This window comes from Sminthopsis crassicaudata, chromosome 5, assembly GCF_048593235.1.
Source record: "Sminthopsis crassicaudata isolate SCR6 chromosome 5, ASM4859323v1, whole genome shotgun sequence".
In the NCBI taxonomy this organism is placed as follows: domain Eukaryota; kingdom Metazoa; phylum Chordata; class Mammalia; order Dasyuromorphia; family Dasyuridae; genus Sminthopsis; species Sminthopsis crassicaudata.
The window spans coordinates 232,059,652-232,076,947 of NC_133621.1; the positions used below are offsets into that span (position 1 = coordinate 232,059,652).

General features: G+C 38.4%; 1 protein-coding gene across 3 annotated transcripts in view; it reads left to right on the plus strand.

The window, feature by feature from the left end:
- Positions 1-17,296, plus strand: part of FMNL3 (formin like 3) — an 83,751-nt gene that overhangs the window by 37,416 nt on the left and 29,039 nt on the right. For all 3 annotated transcript variants that reach the window (XM_074270450.1, XM_074270449.1, XM_074270451.1), the window contains exons 2-4: positions 14,477-14,560; positions 15,811-15,891; positions 16,141-16,217. In XM_074270450.1, the coding sequence (XP_074126551.1) occupies positions 14,477-14,560; positions 15,811-15,891; positions 16,141-16,217 (242 nt within the window). The remainder of the gene's footprint in view (positions 1-14,476; positions 14,561-15,810; positions 15,892-16,140; positions 16,218-17,296) is intronic.

A 17,296-nucleotide genomic window follows, 5' to 3' on the forward strand; every position in this document is an offset into this window, starting at 1 on the left:
AGACCCAGAAATCAGTGGAGAGAATTATGTTGGGTACAAGTAACCTGCAGCAAGTATCATGGTAACATGACCTGGGAACCCACTATAAGGCATACATTCTAAGGAGGTCAAAGACAGGAACAAGTTTCCAGTCTGCCATGGCATCAGTTTTTGTGAACTAGAAAGTAAATTATAGAATATTTGAACAAGTCATGATATGCATGTGATGGAATATTGATTGTACAGTAAGAAATGAGAAATTTGAGGAATTTAGGGAAACAAGGGCAAATTTGTATGATCTGATACAAAGTGAAATAAGCAGAACCAGAAGAATGCGCAATGCAATTGAAAAACTCACTAAAAGGAAGTCTTAAATTGAAAATCCAATAAGTACTCAAGAGAAATGATGAAGAAATATGATTCTCTTCTTGATGAAGTAGGGGATTACATGAGCAGAATGTTGCATATGTTATCAGCTATGGTCACTGTTTCAGATTTTTAAAAAAAAATTGTCATTGAGAATACAGTTATGACATCCAGAAATGAAAGGTATAAAGTTAAAAGCTTAAATAAAACTTTAAAAAAAAGTGCAGTGAGTAGGCAAGAGACTTTACATGAAACAAAAGAGACATGGATTTATGAAATGAATAAAGATTACATTTGAAGCTCAGAAAGAGAAGTATGCATTACTGGGAAGGTTTTAAGAAAAGGAGTTGACACTTCCAGTTGATCAATGATGGACAGAAACAACTACACCCAGAGAAGGAACACTGGGAAGCGAATGTAAATTGTTAGCACTACTGTCTATCTACCTAGGTTACTTATACCTTCGGAAGCTAATAATTAATGTGCAACAAGAAAAAGGTATTTACACACATATATTGTATCTAAGTTATATTGTAACACATGTAAAATGTATGGGATTACCTGTCATCGGGGGGAGGGAGTGGAGGGAGGGAGGGGATAATTTGGAAAAATGAATTAAAAAAAAAAAAAAAGAAAAAGAAAAGGAGTTGATCCTGGCAGTAGCATTTTAGAACAATTAGGCCTCACTAGATTGGCAGTGGAATTACAAATTTTTTTAGCCTTGGCATCTCCCAAAGACCATCTAATAAGACATAGAGGAATTGCTCTCTGTGATTGTGGAGAAAGAGCCAGTATAGATAAAATCACATATCAATACTGTATTAAATGAACGAAAAATTGAATAAATAAATGAATGAAAAGAATGAATTGAACACCAGAATCAGTGCATCCTCTAAGTGAGATGCACTTCCTTGTTAGGGTCCCCCATACAATGCTATTGCATCTCCTCACTGGAGGAGAGAACAATGGCTGGCTAGTGATTCATAGGGAATGGCCAAATAAACTGGTATATCAATGTAATGGAAAACTACTATATTAGGGAATGGCAGATCTGAAGCTATCCTTAGATATATGAGAAAACTTTAAAATGAAATGACATGGAATCTTGAGCATAGAGTCTAAAGAACTCTATGCTCTTATTACAAGGTAAATAAAGTCACCACTAAGAGGCAACAGCAGATAATGTCTGACCATTCTTTCAGATTTAAAGCACATGACCTTCCTTTTTCTTGACTATTTTGTAAACTAAAAAATTGATGGATGATATAAATTTCTAGTATCAACATTAGACTGTTACATTAGACAGTTTTACTTAATTGTTCTTGCCTCATTTATAGAGGTTTCCTTTGTAGTATCATGTTAAAACAGAATGAATCAATGCGTTTTTAAAAATTTAATTTTTTCCAGTCATATAGTTTTCAATTTTTTTTTTTTTTTTTTTTTTCCTGAAGCAATTGGGGTTAAGTGACTTGCCCAGGGTCAGACAACTAGGAAGTATTAAGTGTCTGAGAACAGATTTGAGCTCAAATCTTCCTGACTTCAGGGCTGGTGTTCTATCCACTGTACCACCTAGCTGCCCTAACATTCATTTTTAAAAATAAGATTTTGAGTTCCAAGTTTTTCTTCCTCTTTCTTTTCTTTTGTTTTTCTGTCCCCAAGACAGCAAGCAATCTGATATAGTTTATATGCAATCATGTTAAACATAGTTCCATGGATCAACACATTTTTTAAAATGCCTTGCCACAAAGACTTTGAGAATTTATTTCTCCTCAAATAATTTGTTTCCATTATGAGTAACTAGGAGCGTGCTGGTTAACCACCAGTCTGAGGCATCACTGGGTTGAAAAGCCAGCAAGCAGACCACGTTCCTTCAATGGCTGATCTGCTGAGCATTGCGAGTTTGGGAGATATAACGAACTTTTTCCATAACTGAGATTCTTAGTTGTTGAAGGCACAAACAGCTTGATACTTCTGGCTGTTCTCAAAGTGTATGGAGGAAAGATCAGGATTTCATGCAGATAATAAGTCAGCACTTAGACATCATTCATCTGAAGTTGGACTTGATGTTCAGAAAGTAGCTGAAAGGACTTTGTGAATATCAAGTGTTACAAAAACAAGTGTTCTCTCTTGGTTTTTTGCTTTGTGTCTCCTCTGAATCTGTAGCACTGGCCAAGGCCATTTCCTCATGCTGTGTTCCTTTGTGTTGTCCAAAAGCGGCAGTTGGTTTGTTCTTGTCCCCCTTTCTTTTCCTGCTTAGGGTTCCTGAACTGGGCAAAGGAAGCTCAGCTTTATTTGAAGAATGCAGTAGAAATCACAGATCTATTGAATCTTAAGGCTGAGAGACCATAGCAAGAATAAAGACTCTTAAGGCTCAGAGTTGCCTATGGTTATTTGTCTATGGTCCTACAAAAACCCATTTTTCTGGGAAAGTCTTGGGCCTTCTAGTCTAATACTTTTTCCTATAAAGTGCATTTTGGTTTCCCTTCCCCCTCCTCCGGATTCTAATGAGAGATCCTGATAACAGAGCAGTCATCCAAATGGATTCACTTTTTTCCTCCCAGATTTCTTGATGACTTAAGCAATAACTTCTCCATGAGTCACAAACCCAATAGTGACCGTATTGATATAGGCTTTGATCCCACTGGAGGCAGCTGTTGTTCACATTTAGGACTCACATACTGAAGTCACATCAGGAAACCGTGATCAGGGTTGTGTTGTCAACCCTGTCAATGTCAAGGAGTAATCCATTTTCCCTTAATACCTTAATTACCTTAGGTATTTTCCTGTAAGTTTGGAAGAACTGCTGACAGAGAAACTGTGATCTATACCTATCCTTCCACAAAGTTGGCTACTTCTTTAGAAACCTTTAGAGAATGTGAATGTTCTGAGCATAGGGATGAGTTATGTAGCCGTGGAATTGGTGGCAGCTCAGCACAGCCATAATGAGTGTCTTGAATGTCAGATCCTTTTGGAAACTGCTTCTGGCTACTTTAATTCAATTTCCAAAGTGTTTTAGTCTGGGGAAAGCTGGTTGATGAGAGTCACAGTGCCCTGCTTCCATCCTCCTGCAGTAAACCAGGGGCTAGATCTACCTCTGGCCAAGTGTCATTAGCTGTTCCTGCTATTTCCTTTCTGCCACAGGATATAGTTTTCCCAAAGGCTTTTAGTAATTAACTCAGTCTCATTCCAGGACTATCTGTCTCAGATTGTCTTCTCTAAACTCAAGCTCCAGAAGTGGGGGTTGGGTAGTAGGGAGAAAGGCAGAAAAAGTAGCTTTGGTGTGCTTTGTCGTCATGGTTGACCACAGCCAGGCTGTCTGGAGATTACGCAGTCAGTAAACTCAGTCTTCCCAACACTCCTACTATCGCAGTCACTGTCAATGGGCTGGAGAAAAATGTTGGGGGGAAAACATGCCCTTTATGTTTTGGCATAAAATTTTGGCTCTCTACCTTTGATCAAACTGCTTAATTATACAGAATTGCATTTTATTTAGGAATGAGGAGCAAAGCAGAAATAACAAGATAAACAGTGAAGGCAGTGAAACAATGTGGGCTGTGAGCCCTCTGGGAGGGCTGGGTGGAGGAGAACTCCTGCCCAGCATACAAGCCAGCTGGCTTGTGTTAAAGTCACTGGCTGAAAATAACCCTTATTGTCTGGGAGCTGCTACTGCATTAGGACTGGCTGTAGCCTTAGAGGGGAAGCAGGATAACATGAATTGAGCATCCTGCCATCTCTAGGTTGGTTCAGGGAGGGACTTCACTCATTGAGAACAATGGCCAGATGGCGATACTATAAGTAGAGACACATTGAGGTAGTTGAGACTTTCCTACCTATTCCATTGAAATTCGAGCATAGACGCTGATGTTTGGGAATACCCTTTTGGTGGTTCCAGCCAGCCCATTGGACTGATATAAGTTTTGCCTGGTTATACCAAGCATGTGTCCAGTTCTGTTTGGTCACAGAAGATATGGCTTATTTATATTGTAGTGGCATTTCACCAACAGCTCTATAGCATTAATAAAAACATACGGCGCTCAGAACAAGGTACTGTTTCATCTCATGGGGAATTCTAAGCTTGATTCCCTTGGATAGAAGGCTGAAACAGACTGCAGGGGAATTTTCTTATGGAGGACTTCAGCAATAATGCTGGGAAATTTCAAAAGACATGAATATTTGGAAGGATGGGGAAAGAGCTAAAGAAGTGGTTACTTACAGCCCTATAGCATTTTCTATTCAAGTCTTTTATCTTAAGATTGATCTCAAGGTTCTGGATTTGGGGACAGAGCACGTGGCTTTTTGAATCCTGGCTCTGCCACTTACTGTCTTACATTTAACTTTGGTAAATCATTTCCTTTTTCTAGGGCCTAGTTCTTTCATCTCTAAAATAAAGAGGGTGGATTAGTCAATATCTGCTAAATATATGATCATATGATCTACTCAAAATAAGCCTACTTCCTGGTCTTTTCTCAAAGCTTCCAAAACACTGGGAAAGTTTTTGAACATTTTCCTCCTTTCCTCCTTTTAAAAGCATTGCCATTTTTACCTCCATTCTTGGGATTACTATGATTGGTATAAACCTAAACCAGAAGCCCTTAAAAAAAACAAATTCTTGTTTCTATTTTTTCTTGTTCTAGCTCAGGGGAGTGGATAGAATTAAAGCAGAGACTAAATCCTTGTAGAAACCTGCAGTCTTTAAAAAAACATTTTAAAATAAATTTTCCTCAGTTACATGTAAAAACTTTTTTTTTTTTTGTTATACATGTACATTCGTTTTTTAATATGAATCATATTGGGAGAGAAAAAAAAAAAGGGAACAACCATGAGAGGAAAAAAAAAAACCAGAAGAAAAATGAAAAAAAAATGAATATAGCATATGTTGATTTACATTTAGTCTCCATAGTTCTTTCTCTGGATATAGCTGGCATTTTCCATCCAAAGTTTGATATTTCCTTGGATCACTGAACCATTGAGAAGAACCAAGTCTGTCACAGTTGATCATCACACAGTCTTACTGTGGTTTTGTAAAATATTTTCCTGGTTTTGCTTGTTTCATTTAGCACCAATTCATGTAAATCTTTCTAAGCCTTTCTGAAATCAGCCTATACATCATTTTTTTTTATAGAACTTTCTGCTATTTAGCTATGTGCAGCTTATGTTTGTTGTACAGCATACTTGTTTCTGTGTTGAACTCACTACTTACTATGCCAATATGCAATATTATGCATGTATTGCTCTTGTGAATGTATATTTTTATATATAAGACATATAGATAGATAGATATACGTATATCTATCTATATCTATCTATCTATATCTATATCTATATCTATATCTATATCTATATCTATATCTATATATGGAGAGAGAGAGAGACAGAGAGAGAGAGAGAGAGACAGAGAGACAGAGAGACAGAGAGACAGACAGGTAAGTGGCACAGTGGCTAGATCCAAACAAGCCTTTTCTTCTTGAGTTCATATTTGGCCTCTACATACAGCAGTGTGGCTCTGGGCAAGTCACTTAACACTGTTTGGCTTAGTTTTCTCATTTGTAAAATGAGATGGAGAAGGAAATGGCAAACCATTTTGCCAAAAAAACCTCAGATGTGTTCTTGGAGAGTTGAATGTAATTGAAAAAATGACTGGACAATACCAGTGCACATACATATTCATATGTTTGTATGTTTATACACACATATGGTATATTATAGATACCATATATGATTTAATTTATGTATATTTGCATATATATGTATATGTATATATAAAGCCATATTATAATCATCTATCAATGTTATTAGCATGCATTTCTAGTGTATGTCATAATTATCTGTATAAATGGCTGTATTATTTCTGTTGGGGGTTGTTCCTTCTTTCAGCTTTAGGACCACTTGGCTATTTCTGGTCTAGTCTCCCAAGGTATAATGGATAACACTTCTTTCCAATAAAAGTAAATTAAAAGCTGTTTGGTTACACCCAGCTAACAAAATCTAAATGGGTTGCTTTTTCCTTTTTTTTTTTTTTTTTTTTTAACCCTTTCTCATTCCTTATCAGGGTTAGACATTCTAAAGATGTTTCCCTGATTTAGCATGCAAATGAATTTGGAATAGGGCAAAAGGTGAAACTAAGAAGCAATTTGCTATTAAATATAGTTTACTATTAAATCCATCTAAAAGCAATCCTAAACTAGACTATTTACTGGCAGCAGTAGCCCCCCACACCCTTCTGCTCAGTTAATACTGCATCTGCATGCCACCAGGCCTAGTTGTTCATAATATATTCTATTTGGTCCCTATGTTTCCATGGAATTTCTCTAATTATAGTGCTAACATTCCCTCCCTTTGACTTAAAGATATTCTTCCTTCAAAGGGATACGCCCCACCTCACCACTAAACTGTGAACAGTATAATTTCCCCAAGCTTAGAATGCAACTTGCTTTTTTCCAGAGGTGTCAACATCTTGTACTCAACACATCCACATTCAGAATTGATTATCTTTCCCCCAGACATTCCCCTTTCCAAAATTTCACTATTACTTTAAGGGAACTGTTTTGTCCCAATCAGTTATCCATTCTTGCATGCTCAATGTCATCCTTGATTATTCATTCAGACTCATCCCAGCATTTTAATCTTTTGTATCTTGTCATTTCCAGTTTCATAGCATCTTTCATGTATTTCTTCTCTCTGCTTCCAGCAGCTACCACTCTTCTACTATTGTAATAGCCTTCAGCTTGGTGTCTCCTCAAGTTTTTCCACTTCTCTCCATCCTGCCCTTAGTTGCCAAAGTGATTTTCCTGAAGCTCAGGTCTGACCCCATCTCTCCCCAGCCCCCCCCCCCCAACTTCCACTTTGATTCAGGATGAAATAGAAAATGTTCTGAAAAAGTCCTTATAACTTGACCCCTTCCTGTCTTTCCAGCCTTTTTGTACTTTATTCCTTCCATGCACAGACTCGTCTAAGATGATTTCCAGTTAATGCTATTTATAGTTTGCACATTGCCTCCCCCATTAGACTGTGAGCACCTTGAGAGCTGGAACTACTTTTTATCACTCTTTGTATCACCCCCATTTGACCCAGTGCCTGGCACATAGTAGATGGCTAATAAATGTCACTGATTGACATCTCAATACCTCCTCCTCCACTTATTTTCTCAGATAGGCTTCTGCCTTACTTACTCCTTATCAATTTTTTAAAAATACTTTTTTTTTTTTTCCCAATAAAAATCATTCAACCGGAGTTCCTTCCCTTCATCTAAAACGTGGCACTAGAATTAAGAAGAGTGGGGAAAGGCTTCCTGTAGAAGGTGAGATTTTAGCTGGGATATGAAGGAAGCCTAGGAAGCCATGAGGAAGAGAAGAGGGAGTGTTCCAAGCACGGGGGACAGACAGCCCATGGAAATAAAAAAGTGGAAGATGTAATTTTTATGCAAGAAGCAGCAAGAAGGCTATTGGATCACAGAGTTCTTGGGTGGGTGGGTGGAGCATAAGGATGTTTGATCTTCTTCTACATTCTGGGCCATCTCCAGTAGGAGACCACCTACAGCTGGTCCCTGGACCTCGATGGCTCTGGAAGGGAAAGTGAGGCAGGTGACCCAGCTCACTGGCATGTCATGACATCCCTTCCCTGACGCCATGGTCCTCTTCAAGAAGGAAGGACAAATCACAGCAATTCACACGTGTATATACACACATACACACACCACACACACACACACACACACAATGTCTGTTTCTGGTTGTTCCTTATGCCTAGAGTGTTCTTTCTTCCCTCTGCCTCCTGCTTTCTCTGATTTTGTTTGCAGATCAGTTCATGTTCTACCTTCTATAGAAGCTTTCCCAACTTCCGACTGCTGGTGTATTATTACCTTCTGTCTTCTCTATCTTGTATCCACAAGATACAAAGATATCTTGTGTGAGCCTGCTTGCTTGTATGTTGCCTCCTCTCTTAGAATGTGAAATTCTTGAGGGCCAGAACCAAATATGCCTTCCCACATATTAAGTGCTTAATAAATGAACCTATCATGCTTCACTCTCTCCTGTCCAGCCCTTGTTTGTATTGCTTCTTCCATGCTTCCTTCAGGTTTCATTTAAGTCTTACCTTCTACAGGAAGCCTTTCCCTTCCCTTCTCAGGTTACTCTATATCTGAAGCAACAAACCATGATCGGATTAATTCTGCCATTTTTCCTGGGTGAATTATGTCGTTCTGTCCCCCCATTCTGGTCATTGTCCCTGTAACTTTCTTGATCAAAATGTCTTTCCCTGACTGGTATTCCCTGTGGGTTGTGTTCCCCATTAGAACATTTTTTCTTTGAGGGCAAAGACTCTCTTTTGTATTTGTATACTTAACACTTTAGTAAAATAATTTCAATAAAATGTTTTTAATTTTTTCTCATTCTGCTCTGCCTCTCTGTCAGCTACAGAGCAGGAGCAACTTTCTCTTGCTTTGATAATGTTTTTGGGAGAGGAAAAACTTCCTCTTTCTCCATCTAGGTCTTTTCAGTTTAGTTTCATTGGCAACAAACAAGTTGCTACTTTTATTGGATTAGAAATTTAATATTTGAAGGACTTTAATTTCGTGGTTTCAAATGATGAGGTATAATTTACTTCAATCTTCTTTATCCTAGAATGAGAAGAGGGAAAGATAGGAAAGTTTTTCCTTTTGCAAACTGTAATGTCTTGTTGCCTCTCAATTGTAATCCTTCTCTGGGAGAAGGTTTCTTTTCTGTATAATCTTTTCCTCTGTGAGCAGGTTTCTTGGGAGGCTTCTGGAACTTCCAGCCAGAGCAAAGGTAGAATCTTGATTCCTCTTCTTCCTGAATCCTGGCCCTGAATCTCCTCCAGCTTCCCTGAAGTTTCCCTGAAGTTCTCTTAGGAAGTCTTGTCCTTCTTCCAATCCAGACTGTCTCCTTTCAGACTGCCATTCAAACTCAATGTCCCGGGAGGCAGCCTTGGTGGCTCCTTATATCCTCCCAGAGAATGGGCTTGTGGGTATTCCAAAGGTGTAAAGTCCTTTAAAGGTGTAAACTCCTTTTAAAGATGTGAACTAAAGGTGTGAATTCTGAGCTAGAGAATTGCCAAGTACCGACTTATCACTTAGTAAGAACCTAACAATCTCCCCCTTTCTTTTGATTTAGAACATAGGGTGGTCATAACCTTGAAACATAAATCCATCAATATGGGAGATATTACACATAATTACATAAATACATAGTAACATAACACATGCTAGTAGTGATGTAACAAATAACATGATCAAATAATCATAAATTGAGAATTTATACATGTCCATAAGTCCATTGTCCATTAGTTCATGTGCCACAAATCCAATAATTCCTACAAGTTTTAAAGTCTCATCTTGTGTTAGGAAATCCAATGATTCCTGCTGGTTTTAATGTTCTTTAACAGTCTCCTTATCAGCTATGCTCTTTCATTGTCAGATGTTTCTTTGATCTTCTCCTTTGTTTTGAGGTTTTTCTCTTTTTTTTTTTTTTTGTCTCCAAGTGCTTGTTGCCACCCATCTGTTTCCTTCTCCATCTGTTTCCTTCTATCTGTTAAAATACAAGCAAACCCTCTCTCCCAGGCAGTTAACCTATCTAATTCCCTTCTATTTACCACTTTCTAAATCTCTTCTCATCAACTATCAATTACATTGGATCTGTTTACACTGGACACTGCCCTGTTGGTTTAAAAGGCCTGTATTCTCCCCAAGTGTAATCCATTTCTGTTATCTGATTGCTTTTTGGCTGACTGATCAGGTAATCCCTTTCTTCCATGTGATTACTTTTCGGCTGATAGATCACATCAGAGTCCTGACCTTCTAAAGGCTCTTTGGGTATAATCTCAGCTGCCATCATGCCCCACCTATCTTTTGATTGATATCTTGGAGCTCGGCTCCGCCTCTCATTTCCTTGGATCAATCTGCATTCTGAGGCCCAGTGGAAGCCCTAGTGACATTTTGGACATGGGGTTTTAGGTTTTCTCACGCTATCTCCATATCTACATTGAGTTCTTAGATGTCCAACTTTTCCACATTGAAAACATCTCTGAGTTTCTCTAGAAGTCCCTTGCTAGGAGGAACCCTGTCTTTTCATATGTATCATAGTCTGGGTGTAAAAAGTATTTGTTTGCACTGTAGCACAGTGTCTTATGATCTCCTCTAAAGGAGCATCTTTGTCTAGTCCCCATATAATTCTTTTGCAAATCTCATTGGCATTTTCCTTAGCCAGATGTCTGGTCATTATTTCTGTAGCTGCATTTTCTCCAATAGTTCTTTTGACAGCAGTTTGCAAACGTCTCACAAAATCCTCAAAAGGTTCATTGGGACCTTGCTGTATTTTAGTGAAAGCCTCCTCCCAATCTTTCTGTCCAGGGAGGGAACCCCAAGCTTTTATTGCAGCCTTAGCAATTTGCTCATACACTGTCAAGGTATAATTAATCTGTTCTGAATTCTCTCCATACTGACCTTCACCAGCTAAGTGCTCAAAAGTGAATTGTGTGCTAACTCCTGTTTCTATTTTGCATCTGACTTGGATCTTACATAATTCATGAAACTCCGCAAGCCACAACAAATTTTGTCCAGGTTTTAGGCATGTCCTTGCTATGCATTTCCAATCATTTGGGGTTAGGACTTCATAAGACAAACCATCTAGTAACATAAGCTGATGTAGCCCCATAAAGAGTACAACCTTTTTTCAAATCTTTAATTTTATTCAAATCTAAAGGTGTATATCTTCTCCTTTTTTGACCTACAGAGTCAATCTCTTCATTTACAGGATATGCATGTATAAAATCACTTATATCCTATCCTTCTCTCTTAGCTTTAACCAATGCTTTTTCTAATCTTGTCATAGGTGATTCTGTTTGTATCACTGCCTCTTCCCCTCCTCCTTCTTCCTCTACCCCTGAAGGGTTAATTGGGGGAGGAGATGGGAAATGCTCCTGTTGCTCAGAATTGTACTTAATTCCATTGTTATCTGATTCATCCTTCTCACCTAGTTTAGTTGGCACCTCCCCATTTTGCTTCTTCTTCTTTTTCCTTATTCTATAACTTATATAATTTCTTAAAGCCACTTGAATTTTATTGTATATTTGAAGTGTGTTTTTGGAAATTGAGTTAGGTCCATTTTTGTTATAGTATTGACAAAATTCCTCTCTTACTAATTTCCATTCCTTTAGATCCAATTCTTTTTCCAGAGAAAAATAAGGACATATGACCTGCACAGTTTTTAAAAGTTCAGTGATCTCTTCCAAAATTATAATCAATCCTTGGCTTTTCATAACCTTGATAATGCTCTCTAAACATTTTCCTTGAACAGAAACACAAGGCTGTTTTCTAAACATTTGCCCCATTTCACTGAAATTCTACTTTAGCTCTTTAACAAAGTTTTCTCGTTACTCTCGCTTATTTCTGGGTCAGAGAGACTTTTCCACTGAGATCTGGATCAGAGGCTTTTCCACTGAAATCAGGATCTTGTCTGTCCCTGTTCGGGCGCCAAATTGTCAAGTCCGGGCTAGCTCCTCTGAAGGGCTCAGAATAAGTCCTAGCCAGGATAAGCAAAAGTCTTTGCCCCACGTTGTGGGCTCCAAATTGTAAAGTTCTGTCGTCTCTCAATTGTCACAGATAATTGTACTACTCTCTTAATGGCCTTTAATAAAATTCTAGCCACAAGCTCTGAGTAAGGAGTAAGGCTTTGTTCTGGTTGTTCTGGGAGGTTCACCCACTCAATCACACTGTCTCCTTGATGGACTGCTGTGGGTGGCTCTTTTGTAGCAAAAACTGATATTTCCAAGTGTTTTTGATTGACTTTTTCAACTACATTGGATAAAGCCAGTTCAACTTCTCTCAAAGCCTCTTGAACTTCTTTTTTAAGCTGGCGTGGTAAATTTAAAGCACTGTCTCCCCTTAAAATGTCATATAGAGGTTGCAGTTGATTGGTAGTTAAGCCTAACACTGGATGCATCCATTGGATATCTCCTATTAATTTTTGGAAATCATTTAAGGTGTCTAACTTCTCTCTTCTTAAAGAAAGCTTTTGTACTGTGAGTGTCTTAGGATATACTTCATATCTTAAATATTGAAAAGGAGCATGTCTTTGAATTTTTTCTGTAGCTATATGCAATTTGTAGTTCTTTAGTGTTTCCATGGTCTTTTGTAGACATGCTTCTAACATTTGTTCCTCAGGTGCACATCCCAAAATATCATCCATATAATGTAACAATATTACTTTTGGAAATGCTTTTCTTACTGGAGCAAGAGCAGCGGCAACATACATTTGGCACATAGTAGGGCTGTTTTTCATTCCCTGTGGCAAAATTGTCCATTCATATCTTCTAAAAGGCTCAGCCAAATTAACATTGGGCACTGAAAAAGCAAATCTTTTCATATCCTCCTTATCTAGAGGGATAGAATAGAAACAGTCCTTAATGTCTATAATCCAAAGAGGCCATTCTCTTGGCAACTGAGTAGGAGATGGAAGTCCAGGCTGAAGAGTTTCCAGATTTCTTTTTTTACCACAAATACTGGGGAATTCTAAGGACTTAGAGAAGGCTGCAAGACAAAAAGTACTTTTTTATTCTACATTTTATTGCCTTTAATTTATTTTCTGGAGGCATTAATTTTGTTTTGATTTGACCATTGGTCTTGACCTTCTATTCTTTTTTTTTTCCCCAAAAAGGAAAAGGCTGGGAAAGGTTAAGCTGGAGAAAATTTTTTTGTAATGCTATCCGTTGAATTAAAAAAGCTCTAAAATTATGCACCAATATAGTATGGGTTATAATAGTAGAATTTCATGAGTTGTTTTGATACTTAACCATCACTTATAATACTGTTCCTATGTTTTCTACATTTCAAACAGTTGGCCTACAGATAAAATTTTCACATCAACAGTTATGACTATGGTGTGTGTGTGTGTGTGTGGGTGTGTGTGTGTGTGTGCATTTGCGGTATTCTATGTTCTAAGGTCTTTAAATATTAGGGTGACATAATTGGAGCTTTACTTTACAAAAGTTAATCCATCAATAGAATGTGATTGATGAGCTAAGCAAGAACTAATTTAGAGGCTGATTGGTAGTAGTGGGAATGGCTGAAAAATTGAGGACTGCTTAAAAATAAATACATAGGGAAAATAAAGTTATAGCCTGAAGGAGGTCACTGACAGGATAAAAAACAAATATGTAGAAGAATGTGGAGAGTATTATTTGTGGTAACAATGTGTGTTCAACAATTAGGGAAAGACTGAACAAACTGTATTGTATGATTGGAATAGTCTGTAAGGAATCATTAATTTAAAGAATTTATTTAGAGAAACATGGGCAGACTTGTTGAAGAAGTTGAAGGGGATGAATATAGGTGAGCTAAAAGAATAATGATGACCGTAACATAAAGACAACAAAACTTTGGTCAAATAAAAGGGATAATGTTGGTGCTAGGTTCTAAATTTAAAGCACACATACATTCTTTTTGTTAGCAATCATTATAGTGATAGAGACCAAACCCATGATTTCATTGATATAGGGAATCACTACTTGAGGAAAATGGCAATTAGGAGTTTCTGGTTGGCTGAAGGAAATAGAACTGTTAGGGCACCTTAAGGCAATAAGGTGTAGGAGTGATTCTAGTGCCATACAAGACTTCCAAGCAGAGGGTCTCTGGTCTGAAATTGAGATGCCCCAAAGTGGAGGACAGACAATTAGTAAAGGGATGGTAGAGAGATTAGTTACAGAAGTCCTTAGTTCTAGTATGATCTCTGAAGTATGCAGGGCATAGCCTGCCAAATGGTTTTTACTCCCTGTTTCTCTCTCTCTCCCCCCTCCCTCAAGCCTACCAAGACCTGACTGAAAAGGGGGAATGTGGAAGTGGTGGTAACAGCCGTGCATCCTGTTTGTCCAAGACTTAGACTTGGAGAAGAGTTGTTAGGCTGCATTGATTTGGGGGGGAGGATAGGTTCCTCTCAATCAGTTCCCTGTACCAAGTGATAAAGGGCAGGTTCATGGCCCTTTTTGCCCCATTCCAGTCCTCCAAAGTATACCGAGGCAAAGGCCCAGGAACAGAAAAGAGGTGGTGTTTTCCATCTAATCGCTGTCCCCTAACAATCATAGACTCATTTCTTTCTTTTTTTCTTTCTTTTTTTTCCCCCAGAGCTCCATGAATCTGCCTCCAGACAAGGCCCGCCTCTTACGACAATATGACAATGAGAAAAAGTGGGATCTCATCTGTGATCAGGTACTAGGCTCAGCAAAAGAACAGGAAACAGAAGGAAGGTGGGGTGGGGTGTCCCATATGCCAGCCAGGCAAGGTCTGCTGCTTCCTCCAGTCCCTCTAGGAATCCATTCCTGGTACATCAGACATTACTTGACCCACCTTCTGGAGCTTATCATTCATGTTCCAGGTAATCACTTATGATGGGGATCTAATCAAATGCCAAATTTGCTTTTCAGTTTCCACAGCAATTTCTGTTATTTTTTCTCCAGAAAAGCAATGCCCTAGTAGTTTATTGGAGGCAGGGACTATAGTCAATTCTAGACAGATGGGACTTTTTCATCTAAAATAACACAGCACTCAGGTCTATAGCACAGGGAATTCCTGGATCAGAGCCAACTCCTGAATCTTTCTTTCCCCAGCTAGGGGAATAGTGTTAGTTTAATAACTGATTCTTCTTTAAAAGTGACAGGACTTCCAAGTAATAATTTTGTCCTTTACTCTGCCTCCAGGCAATATTATTCATAACCTGTAGTAGGAGGTCTTATTTACCTCTCCAATATAGGGAATATTCTTTATTCCCTGTCAGTCTCTTGCCCCTTAGCATTTTCCAGGTCCAGAAATTCTTTGTGACATCTAATACTTTTCTTTGGTTAAAAATCCATTGCTTCTGCTCAGCTCTGAGAAAATATGGATATTTGATCATGATTCCTGTCATTCCTAAAGATGGCTGTTCTCCAGTGTTATATAATGGTATAAGTTCAGTTCTTTTACATGTTTCTCATAGATTTTTTTTCTAATGCTAATTATCTTCATTGTTCTTTCCCAGATCTTCATATTTCATAGTGAGGGAATACAAATTTATCCAAGATTGTTAAGAATTTGAGTAGCACCAAATAGTGTGAGAAGATGATTTTATAATTGCTTTCTAGGAGGTGTTATTTCTCCCTGGTCATTTGGGATTTTCTTTTCCACATATATGAGGAAGCATTGTGTTAAGAGCACAACACTTAGAATCAGGAGACGTGGATCCAAATTCTGACTCTGGTATTTACTACTTGTAGGTGACTTGGAACAAATGATTTGTAAATGACTTATAAAAAGTGGGTACCCTACTGAACAGGGATGTGGTATGGAAAGTACTTTCTAAGCTTTGAAGTTCTACATAAAGTGAGCTGTTAGATTATCCTAATTGTTGGGAGGACTGATTCCCACAGTGAAGACTGACTTGTCTCTTCTGAGCATTCTATCTCTGTTATGTGCTGCCCCTGCAGGAGCGATTTCAGGTGAAGAATCCTCCCCACACTTATATCCAGAAACTACAGAGCTTCCTGGACCCCAGTGTGACCCGAAAGGTGATGTATCTTTTATGCAGAATTTTTTGTGATCCTAGTGATTTTGTGCAGTTAAAAAATATTTTCATTTGGAAATGGGGTAGGATTGTGGGTATTGAGCTGCTTCTAAGGGAGAAGAATTGATATGCCATGATACTTTAAGAGTCATTTTAAGCTGTGGTCCTAGAATGCTGTGCTTCCTACACTGCTTTTGTTCTACAAAATTAGGGTGGGGTCCTTTGGGAATGACTGAGAATTTGATGTTTGTAGAAGTTCAGGAGGAGAGTCCAAGAATCGACCAAAGTGCTGAGGGAGCTAGAGATCTCTCTTCGGACTAATTACATTGGGTAAGTTGGACAGATCTAAGCACATTGACTGTTGCATAATTATCATTGTCATTTAGAACTCCTTTGACCTTTGCATGGTTTTTGCTGTGGACTTCTTAAGGGTTACAGGCTGTTCATTTTTCTGGCTTCTTTCCCCATTAGCTCTGCCAGCTGATGACTAGATAATATTGGTAAGCTGAAGCCTTTCCTGGAGTCTTCATTCTATAGGTTTGTGTTTTAAAAATATTCCCACAGCAACAGCTTGTGGGGTGGAAGGCTTGAATCAAAGGAAATTCAGAGAAGCTTCAGAAGAAGTTCATTTCTCTTGGACTAGAAGCTGTGGCTTAGTTCTTTGCTGTTCAGGGACTAGCAACCTAAGGAAGTGCTCCAGGAGGATTCTGAGAAAGTAGATTCCCCATTTGACCCCTAAAGAGAGGTTAAGTTTCAGGTCCAGAAAGACTTTTCATATAGAGTGAGGATAGGTTCTGGTTTCCAAACTCTGTTCTGCTAGCTCTCTGAAATGGGGCACTGAGCTAAGTTTGGTCTTCTTAAGTCCATGAGAAGATAGATGAGGGAGCCAGAGAATAATGAGAATGCATAGAGTGATTGTGTCAGGTGAGAGTGAAGTAGAAAAGTGCACAGCTTTACTGTGTCAGAACTAAGGAAAGGCTAGATTGGGAAAGATGTATATCCAATTAACAGGTAGAGCTGAAGATAGATAAAAAAGAGACCAAGGACAAACTCTTAGTCTCATTTAGGTAACAGACTTACACTAGAAATGTCATTTGGTCTGGGATCATTGACCTGAGTAGAATCCCTCTGTAACATCCTTACTTAAAGGATGTTGGACCTCCTGCTTGATGAACTTCAGTAAGGGAGAGCTCTCTATTTTCCAAGGTTCTAATTTGGGACAATTCTTAATTGTTAGGAAGTTTTCTGTTATATGAAGCTGAAATTTGTGCCTCTGCAACTTCTGTCTATTACAGCTGCTAGTTCTTCCTTCTGGGGATAAGTTGAACAAGTCTAATCCTCTTTTTTGTATGATAGCTCTTAAAATGCTATAGACAGACAGGTAAAATGTTCCACAAATACCAGACCGT